The sequence below is a fragment of the Triticum aestivum genome, chromosome 1B, assembly GCF_018294505.1.
Source record: "Triticum aestivum cultivar Chinese Spring chromosome 1B, IWGSC CS RefSeq v2.1, whole genome shotgun sequence".
Taxonomy (NCBI): domain Eukaryota; kingdom Viridiplantae; phylum Streptophyta; class Magnoliopsida; order Poales; family Poaceae; genus Triticum; species Triticum aestivum.
Window position 1 is genome coordinate 655912203 of NC_057795.1, and position 10863 is coordinate 655923065.

Here is a 10863-nt window from a genome sequence, read left to right on the forward strand (position 1 = left end):
GATGAGGGCGACATCCGCAGAGTTTAGCCGGTGGAAGTGGGAGGCATGAAGATCAGAGAAGTGTCTAATGGCCATTATAATGCCCCCCCCCCCCCCCCCCCCCCCCCCTTTATTGTGCTCCAACACGACTTGAAAAAGGCGCCGGTGAAACCATCAGGACCCGGGGCCTTGTCCCCTGGCATGGCAAAGATAGCCTCCTTCACCTCCTCTTCAGTGATAGTCTCATCCAAATCCCGAAGGTCACAGTCAGGGGTCGGTAAAATGTTCCAATTGATATCAATATTGCGTGGAGGGCCTTTCGTGGCAATGCTCTCGAAGTGACGATGGACAATGGTTGGGTCAGGGTTACCAGTGGTTTGAATCCTTCCTTTATTTCTACATTACACTTACCCTCGTATCAGATGCCACATATTTTTTTTCCTACACTGGTAACTCTTGCGAATCAAAACGTGTATCAGATCAATACAAAGTTTATTTTATGCCAAGCAGAACTGCAGAAGAAGAAACTCAACACCTGCTTGCCCTGTCATTTCTGATTACCAGCACACAACTAACATCATTTGGTTTATTCTAAACACGACGAAAACCGATATTTCATTACAATCAAGACAAATTGACAACATCCTACTAAAACAAACAAGATCAGCAATTTATTTTTAGAAGATTGCTGCTGAGGGAAGGGGTACAGCCAGCCAGAGCTCCACCCACAAGGGCTATGGCATCGCTGACAACTGTTGCCGTTTGTCTCCAGAGACAGGAGCTCCTCAAGCCATTGCAGCTCTCTTTTCTGCCTCCATCTGTTTTAGCTCTGCCAGCCTCTCCACCCATGCCCGGTCTCTTGCCACGGCGGCCATCTTTCTTTCCGTCCGTTCTGCCTCCTTCCTCTTCACAGCAACAGAATACTGTGCTTTGCGCTTCCTCTTCTCAGCCTGCCCAAGCAACGCAATAATTATAAATATAGAATTCAGGTCTGGGTAATTGATTAATTAGACATATGAACAGAGCATAAGTTTTTGAATCGATCAAGCATCCATTTACTGTTCAAGCATCCATCAAGGTAAGCATCCTGACGCACTTCAAACTTGTAGCTTCAAGCCCATGAGAACACAAAAAGGAAAAAAAACAAGAAAGAATAAAGAACAGACTGTTAATAGAAATGTAGGTGTTTGTATTAGCAAAATGCTTTTAAAATACCTACTCGTCTAAACTATGGTTAGAGTGAAATGCATGGTTGGTCCATTAACTCAAATTGAAAACACAGTTTAGTCCATAAACTCAAAATCTACACAGATTAGGCCATCAACTGAATTAAGAGCACACTTCAGGCCAAAAAAATGCTTCGCCGGGCCTGATCCTGCGCACATGGCTGGCTAAGGCTGGACCGCATCTGCGAGAGATAGCTTTGACAGTGGGCTATGTGCAAAATTGTCGAAAGTAAAGAGTAGCTGGAGCGAACCCCTTCCGTCTCCCCCTTCTCATCTTCTATCTGCCTCGATGCCATAGCCACCGTGACCACAGGAAGGAGATCGATAATAACAGACAGCGGCTCAACGCCAGCTACGGTGTGTTTTTCTTCTCCTCTTCTCTCTGCCACCCCTGCTTCTTCCAACCAGTAGGGTTTTTTGCCATCTATGATCGATTGCATCATCTCTGTGGTGGCGTTCATGTATATGACAATGGAATGATGCGAAATTATGGTATTGAGGTTTATTTTTGAAGCATGCCTAGGGTTTTGTTCCTGTTTGTGTTGATCTGAACATGTGATCTCTTCATGTAGAAGAACCGAATGTAAATTTGTTTTAGGGTAATATAACTGGGTACATGTGATCAGTATGTTAGCCAAAACTGAACATTTGATCTCTATTAACTGAAAGATGGTATATTTGATCTCTGTTTAACTGAAAAGGCTGAACCTTTACTTTTGATCTCTGTTTAAGTTTAAAAATTCAGTTGTTCCACAAACCTTCTATAGTTCAAAAACTGAATCTTTAGATATACTATGTTTTAGAGCAGAAAATGAATTTTAGTGCACAAACTGAATTAGTACAGGAACTGAAAAGACTGAACCAGATACTGGACCTTTACATATACTCTGTTTTAGTGCAGAAAATGAATTTTAGTGCACAAACTGAATTAGTACAGGAACTGAAAAGACTGAACATTTACTGTTCATCTACATTTAAGTTTAAAAGTTCAGCTGCTCCACAAACCCTCTTTAGTCTAGATACTGAATCTTTAGATACACTCTGTTTTAGCGCAGAAAATGAATTTTAGTGGACAAACTGAATTAGTACAGAAACCATTGCAAAAACTGATTTTTTTTTTGTTTCTTTGCTTTCTTTAAGTGCAGAAATTTATTTATTTTCTTTCTGGAGCTGCGGCCGCCACCCCAGAAGAATAGAGGATCTCGAAAGGGAAATTTGCAGGTGTGGCCATTTTGCAAATAGGCCCCTGTGAAATCTATGACTCAGGTATAGTCCAGCCACAGTCGAGCTGGCAGCCATGTGTGCAGGTTTAATCACCCCAAAGCAGTTTCTAGCAGATTTTGAGTTTGAGGCCTAAAGTGGTTTATGGACTAACCATGCATTTCACTCCTATGATTAGGTAGTTCCGTTCTAACATGAAATTTAGCACACTCGTAGCATGAAAAAACTACTTTTGTTCTCAGGATTTCATTCCCCTGTTAAAACTACCTATGTTCTCAAAATTTCATTGGCCTGTTACTCCAGAGAGACAGATAGATTTTGATAACCTTGCATAAACCCATCACACAATCAAAACAAGCATTGCAGGAACTGAACAAAATGCACACCATGATAAAGTCCTTGCGCTGCTTGATCCGCTTCTTCTCCTTCCTCCCCTGTACGCTGCCCTCATTCGGCTGGCTCGAAGGGATAGGCTCCCCTGGCTTGCACTTCACCCAGTAGTGCGGACCTGCCAACCAATAACAGCAGCATCAGCAGTGTTAACCAGACTGAAACTGCAAGAGCGGCGCACAGTTCGAATGAATCACACAAATCAGCACAGCAGGCACGCACAATTAAAATGGTGATAATCCAAATTAACGATGCAGATCTTTGAATCGTGACAGCTATGAAACGGAATGGCAGGGATCACCGCACCTTTGGGTCGCAGGCTGGCCCTCTTGCGCCGGGACACGAATCCTGGCCGCCGCTTGGGAAACCTGGTCTCCGTGAGCCCTCTGAAGAGGCTGGCGCCCATTTCCGGTGCCCGCACAACGGCGGTGGCGGTGGCCGCGGCGGCGGAGAACGGCCGGAAGCCGATCGGATCCAGGAGCCGGAGAGGACGGGGAGGGAGCGCAGGAGGACCTGGGGCGTGCCGGGAAAGAGGCGCCGCCGGCGAGTAGAGCGGCGGGAGGGCTCGCCGGAGGGCTCGGAGGAGCGCCATCGAGGCCAGTTCTTTTGAGATATCCTGTGAAAAAAAGCTCCAGTTAAGCTCATGTGAAAATAAGCTCCAGATAATAAGCCAACTAGTTCTTTTTAGTGCCTGTTTTTTCAGCTTATCCGTGGTATAATCAGTGAAAAGTGTGTAACGCCCTTGAACTGTAATGTTGTCCTGATTAAATGATATCGAGTTAGTACCATTTTGCTGCCCATACCAACATAAATCAGGTAAAATTTAATTCAAAGTTAGCTCATCATTAACAACTGGATATCTTAATACCATTGTATGTGTGTACTGTAGTGTTGCATCACAAATCCTAGTAACAAAGATAGCTACTGTATCATTTGTATACACATGATATGTTTCATCAGCACATTATTATCTAAGAAAACTATTATCTTCAGCCCATTGCATGCCTGTACTGTAGTACTAACAAAGATAGCTACCTCGGTTACTAGTTGATGAAAAAAGAAAACTGGGAAACTTCCATGGAAGACATGGCAGCCGGAGCTCGCTGTTCGAGCGGGGCTTCCTCAACGGTGAACGGAACGTAACGGAGAGAGAGGGAGGGAGAAGGGGCAGGGGAGCTCACCTTGGACGGCGCGGAGAGGAAGCAGGGGAGCTCGGGGTCGTCGGCATCGGAGGGGGGGAGGATGTGCGTGCGCACGGCGGAGGGCTGGCAGCTGGGACGGTGGCCGTGTGGAGGAGGGGGGCGGCGGCGGCGGCTGTGCTTAGGGAAGAGGTGGAGGGCGGCGAGGTGGCGCAGGAGAGGGCGAGCCGGCGGCGGCGGCTCGATCTGAATGAGAATCGGGGGAATGAATGGCGACTCCTATTTGGCGCACAGGTCGCCCGCGAGCGACCTGGCGCATACTCCCCCACACACGCTGGGTGTTTGTATGAGCCAGCCCAATTTCTTCTTTTTTTCATTTCGGTTTTTATTCTTCCTTTTCTTTGCGGGTTTTTATTTTTTTCCTTATTTTTTCATTTCTATATTTTTTATTTTTACTTTTAAATTCCTAAACATCATTTGAAATCATGAATCTTTTCTGTAACTGTGAACATTTTTTAAATTCATGAACATTTTTCACAAATACGCAAACATTCTCTTAAAGACTGGAAATTTTCCAAATTTGTGAACATTTTTTTTGAAATCATGAACATTTTTTGAATGCACAAACAAGTTTAAGAAAATCGTGAACATTTCTCAAATTCTTAAATATTCTTTACAAATTCGTGAACATTTCTCTTAAATCGTGAACAATCCTTGAATTTGCGAACATATTTTTGAATTTTTGAACATTTTCTGAAATCATAAACATTTATTTAAATTCATGAACAATTTTTTTATTTTGTGAACATATTTTACAAATTCATGAACATTCTCTTAAACTGTGAACAGTTTTTACAAATTCATGAACATTCTCTTAAACTGTGAACAAATTTTGAATTCCCGAACATTTTTTGAAATCACGAAGATTTTGGAATTTCATGAACAAACTTTTTAAAAATTCACAACTTTTTTGAATTTTAGAACTTTTTGATATTCTGAAACTATGAACATTTTTTTGAAATCGTGAACATTTTTTGAATGCACAAACAAGTTTAAGAAAATCGTGAACATTTCTCAAATTCTCAAATATTCTTTACAAATTCGTGAACATTTCTCTTAAATCATGAACATTCCTTGAGTTTGCGAACATTTTTTTTGAAATTTTGAACATTTTTTGAAATCATAAACATTTATTTAAATTCATGAACAATTTTTTATTTTGTGAACATATTTTACAAATTCATGAACATTCTCTTAAACTGTGAACAGTTTTTACAAATTCATGAATATTCTCTTAAACTGTGAACAGTTTCTACAAATTCATGAACATTCTCTTAAACTGTGAACAGTTTTTGAATTCCCGAATATTTTTTGAAATCATGAACATTTTGGAATTTCATGAACAAACCTTTTCAAAATTCGCAACTTTTTTGAATTTTAGAACTTTTTGATATTCTGAATTATTAAAAAAGAGGGAAAGGGACAAAAGGAAAAAGGGGGCATCCCTACCGGCACATGGGTCGGGCCAGAAGGGCACGAAGGGGAGCGGGGGGCTGCACGCCCCTAGTTTCTGCCGCACGGGTTGCTAAACAGGAGGCCCCGGAATGAATCTTGCGGGCGGGGGTTAGGGCGAATCCAACATGACGCATTTGGTCCACACGTCGTCGAAACGGACGAAAATGACCGGCCCAACAAGCCGACGCTAACCCAAATCTCATGTGCTCGCTATCCATATGGACGCATTTTGGCCTAAATTCGCGCCCGATTTACGTCCACACGGATACGAGACAAACGCGTCGCGCGTCCGCTCGGTGTCCAGCTTAGGCCCACTTGTCGGCCACCCAACTACCACACGGTCATAGTCAATGCCGCCATCTAACTCGGACCCGCATGACAGCAGTTGGAAGCGTCCAGAGTCGACACCCTTTTTAAAATGGGAAGTGTGCGAGGGGCTGGGCTCATCCACTTCTTCTTCCCATTCCCGTCCACATCCGGCCATGCATGCTCCCTCGCTGGTGACATAAACCCTAGCCCGTGACGTCGTCATGGGTTTCTTCAACAACAAGGGCAAGGCCAAGCACGACGCCGGGGCGGGTTCATCGCGAGCCTGGCCACCACCACTTTGATGTCACAAGGGGAGGGCTCACCGTCCATGGGACATGTTGTACACAGTGTGCGCAATACAACTCGGAGTACCGCGTGCTACTACTGTGGCTAGATGTCAACCTCTTGCATGGCTGGCGCCTCGACCTCCACCGCATTCCGGTGTCGGCGCCGCGGTCTGAGCGGGCACGTGCGGAGAAGATCTGCAAGTGGCGAGCTCTACTCACGTCGTAGCAGAGCTGCGACTCAGCATATATGCCAGACTCCCCGAACTGGGACGCTTGGTTCGCCACTGAGCACGACGTGCGCCGCTGCAGCGTCATCTAGATCGACGCCCGCCCTCCACCGCTGCCGCCTGTGATGAAGCAGGAGGACGAGGAGGCTGAGGCGACGTACCAACCCGCCCTGGAGGAGACCTACCAATGGGCGCTTGAGGAGTCGGCGTGCTAGGAGGACGCGCACCAACCTGGCTTGGGGGAGGCGCTCTAGCTCTCCACGGCCGGCGACGGTGTCTTCCCACCTCCGCCACCACCACTGTCACCACCAGCACCACCCACACCCGCACTGGCAACGCCCGCAACCACGGAGAGGTACCAGTGGCAGGGCGTCGTGCAGGAATGGGATAGCGGACCGGCCGTGTGGCTGGGCGCGACGACAACGGTTTGAACAATTCACCCAATTTGGTTGAATGTATGTAGATTCACCTTGGCAACCAATAGATGTATCAGCTTCTTTTTATTTTAATGTATTTGTTACAATTTAAATTTTATTTGGTTTGTAAACTATGAGATTTTTATTTGTTTGTAATAAACTATGTGATTTAAACTGTGGCGGCGGTGATGTTTGGTGCCATGGCGGCATCAACAGCTGACCGGCCTAGCAAGAATGATGTGAATCTCTTTCCTATAGACGGGTCGGCAGTTTGATGGTGGTAACGGCTTTCTGAAGCGTGTGCATGTAGTGTATGATCTGGGTTTGCTGTAGCGGTGATCCCGGTTCTGGGTGATGGAGAGTAATGGCATTCCTCATATCGAGTTTGTAGGTGTGAGTGGGGGCTTCAGGTTATTTGATGTATGTTTTTGTCAAACCTTTGTTGAAGAATAATTTAATAAATATGGTTGCGTGCATATATTGATGCAGATGTGGGGTTTCAACCTCCTTTTTGAAAAAAGAAAAACTAGCAAATGATGACAATTTAACCTGCGGTCCTCTAGCACCCTAGTTGGTTTTTTTTTTCCTAACTCAAATCATGTCGAAGTAGTTTTTCGTTGGACATGTTAATTGTGTACATGTAATTATGCAGCGACGGGTTTGGACTAGGTAATTTTGTACCACTTTAACGTGATGGTTGGTGAAATTCTCTTCTTGAAAAACAGAATACATTACTTAGGCAAGTGGCAGAAGCTTTATGCCATTCTTGTAGCATCCAGTGCAGCAATGGCCCCTGGAACAACTTTGTTGGACCATTCCAGGGCCATCTTGATAAGCCATTCTGGAAGCTGAGCTGAAAGATAAGCATTATTCCGTCTTCCACTCGCTCAAGTCATTGGCACTTTTGCTTAGCACCAAATGCCTTGTATCTCTGGCCAATCATTGCAACAGATGGCATATGAAAAAAAAGAAAGAGGATCGTATACTCCGCGGTATTCAGGCCACAAGTGATGCCTTTCGATGTTTTTGTAGAGGATTGATATACTCCGCATTCAGACCACAACTGATTCCTTTGGATTTCTTTCATCTGCCAACTCAAATCATAAGATCTAGATGTACTTTGTAGATTATTACCAATCATAAAACGGAAACTAGTCCTAAATATTTCCCCTTACACTTTAACAAATGGAAAAATAATTTTACGTTTCATAAGCTTTGGGTTTTCTAATTAACATATGTTCATGTATAGTTCTGAATTTGAATGCCCTCCCTTTCTCTCTTTCATCAATCAGCGGCGTGTTTTGATTCAAATTCAGCCTGCCCAAGATGTACTCCAATTTACTGACATGAAATACACTAGCCGCCGAGCTGACCGTGCCCACTGCCCATCTTGAAGATGGTAGAGCAAAGTAAAATAAATAAATAAAACCAGGCCGTTCAATATGTACGACTGAAACTAGAACAGCGAAGCACGCAGCTGTTCCTTGTCTGCTTGCGTCGCACGGTGACAATTCATCTAGCCAGACGGATAGCTCCGAGAATGAACAAGTTCACAGAATCCAAAACAATATCTCAGAGAGATAAAAATCCCCTCTCGAAAGAAAAAAGAGATGCAAGGATTATTTATAATTTATAGAGTATGTTTTATTCATAGATAACCGATCACATGTGCACTCGTACGTACTCTCTCCAAGCAGAGCATAATCACAAGAGGAGTCGCCTTAATTTTCTCTGTAACAGTAACTGTAACACTCACTGTAACAATCAAATCCATGGTGAAATGTACATGGGAAATGGGCCAAATGGCAGTAACGCGTGTCCGTCTCGAATCGAATGGAGAACAACGACGAGGAGGAAAGAAAGGAAGAAATTGATGATGGATCAGTTGCGGGTGCACTCGGCGGGGAATCCGTTGGGGAAGCGCCAGCCGTCGGTGCAGTAGTCGTAGGACATGTACTTGCTCTCGGCCCAGGCGACGGTGCCGAGGGCCTTGCCGCCGAGCTCCGTGTTCATCCACGCGTCGCTGCCGGCGGGGCACGCCGACGAGCCGCCGCTGCTGACGCAGCCGTTGGAGGAGTAGCCGCGGTAGTTGACGACGAACGGCGCCTGGCTCCAGTCGATCTTGACGTCGCCGTGCCGGGTCGCCCAGTAGCTGCCGTCCCAGAGCGTGGCGTGCACCATCATCGGCTGGCTGCTCGGGTACGGCAGGTCGTCGTACTTCTTGAAGGTCCTCACCGGCACGTCGTCGACCTGGAATCTGAGTTAATCGGCCCGTGGGTAGGTACAGTTCGTTAGGCTCGGGGCAAGATTGGTTGGTGAATGGAACTTGGATGCAAGATGGATGCGTACATGATGTTCTTGGGGTTCCAGACGATCTTGTAGGTGTGGAAGTCGGCGGTGGGGTCGAACCAGAGGTAGAACTGGTGCTCCTTCTTCCCGTCGCCGCTGGCCCACACGTTGGTGTTCATCACGTAGGGGTCGCCGCTGAGGTTGCCCATGAACTCGATGTCGATCTCGTCATGGCCGTCGCCCTCCCCAGACGTCAGCTATTTGCATACAGACACGAGTCAACCACAGCCAGACCATGGTCGAAGCTTCGATGCCTTGCTCCTCTGAAAAGAAAAGAAAAGAAAGATGGAACTTACGTAGAAGGAGGTGACGGTGCCGGCGGAGTTGCCGCCGATGAGCTTCATCTGGACGCTGAACTCGCCGTAGAGGTACTTGTCCTTGGAGCTGAAGCCGGAGCCGCCGTTGCCCTGGTCGAGCGTGAGCGCCACCTGCTGGGCCAGGCCATCGTCGTTCACGCGCACGTTGTTGCCGGAGCCGACCACGTCGAACTGGTCGTAGAACCCGGCCTCGGACGCGGCGGCGGCCATGGCCAGGACGGCCAGGCAGAGGTGGAGGGAGATGGACGGCCTCGCCATGCCGGCAGCTCGTTCGTGCGTTGCTCCTCTGCTGCTTCCTCTGTACCGCACCAGTGTAGTGCAGTGGTGTGATGGTGGTGTTGGTGCTGTGCGGGAGCCGGTGCAGCTTTATACTGCCACCGTGCGGTGTGCACGCTACGCTATGGTCGTCGGCCCCCACCGCGCAAACGGTTCTGTCGGGTGGAGCGCGGAACTTTCCTTCGGATCTGGGCAGTGGGTGGGTATGGTGCTCTGCTGGTGTGGTTTGCTGCGTTGCCGAGAGGAGAGGAGCGACCCGCGATGTCTTGGATATTCAATTTTTGATGCTACCAACAAATGCAATGTTTTCACCTGAAATACTGTCGAACTGAATCCTCATCGTTCTAACGTTGGTAGCGCCCCAAACCCGCCACATACGTCCACGCGGACGGCCCGGTCACTAACCGGACACAAAAGAGCGACCAAGACGGGCTCCTCAAACGGGACTCAAACGTCCGGGCTGACCGGCACCATTCATATCCAGCCTAAATATGGGGCGGTTATGTGAGTGCCCGGATGCGCCCGCCACATCGGAATGGACAACCCTACCCCATCACAAATTGCATCAAATCCACCAAATCCTTCCACATCATTCTGCCTCCCTCCAACCTTTTCCGGCATCGACGCCTGAGCCCTCGCCTCCACCCTTGCTCCCAGCCTCACCTCCGGTCCCGATCCACCGCCCTAGATGTCGTCCAGCCCTTCCCTGACCACGAGATTGAGGTCGCGTCCGCCTCGTCCGTCGGCGTCATGTCACCGGCTTCGTCGTGCAAGCCGAAGAACATCGCCCGGAGGAACCGGCACCACCGGCAGCGAGAGAGGGAAGCGGTGGCGTAGGGAGCGGATGCGGACATGGACGAGCAGTTGCCCCTCTCCCCACTCCCGTCGCGCCCGAAACCCCGCACCCCATCCATCCCGCCACCGACAAGGATTTCGCCGTCGGACCAGGTTGGGACAGAGGAGGAACCGACGACCAGTTGGGGCATGCCGGACAGCCTTCCGCCCACGTAGTTGCCACCAGTGGACGTTTCACACTCGTCGCAGCTCGTTCGGGCGCGGACAAGCACTGGCACCAGCGGCACCCGGGCTACCCACGACCTATTCGACGGAATGACACAACAAGACTCCGTATGTTTTTGTTGCCCCTGTCCGATCAAATTTTCATATGACATGATGAATACTTGTAAACCATGATCATTTACATGTTGTTCA

The 10863-nt window shown here is 47.7% G+C and overlaps 2 protein-coding genes across 3 annotated transcripts; both read right to left on the bottom strand.

The window, feature by feature from the left end:
- Positions 1-496: 496 nt before the first annotated feature.
- On the bottom strand, positions 497-4255 carry LOC123145801 (uncharacterized). 2 transcript variants are annotated; one of them, XM_044565293.1, is made up of 4 exons: positions 3998-4255; positions 3123-3432; positions 2813-2934; positions 497-929 (listed from the first exon to the last, which is right to left on the bottom strand). In XM_044565293.1, exons 2-4 carry the CDS (start codon positions 3406-3408, stop codon positions 765-767), a joined length of 573 nt encoding a protein of 190 aa, XP_044421228.1. In that variant the 5' UTR covers positions 3409-3432; positions 3998-4255; the 3' UTR covers positions 497-764. The 2 variants fall into 2 exon arrangements, with proteins under 2 accessions (XP_044421228.1, XP_044421235.1); XM_044565300.1 differs by having other exon boundaries at positions 497-1081.
- Positions 4256-8328: 4073 nt separating this feature from the next.
- On the bottom strand, positions 8329-9885 carry LOC100037535 (xyloglucan endotransglycosylase/hydrolase protein 8). Its single transcript, XM_044565311.1, has 3 exons — positions 9355-9885; positions 9059-9255; positions 8329-8966 (listed from the first exon to the last, which is right to left on the bottom strand). The coding sequence occupies exons 1-3, from the start codon at positions 9631-9633 to the stop codon at positions 8591-8593; spliced, it is 852 nt and encodes a 283-aa protein (XP_044421246.1). The 5' UTR covers positions 9634-9885; the 3' UTR covers positions 8329-8590.
- Between the last annotated feature and the right edge of the window lie 978 nt (positions 9886-10863).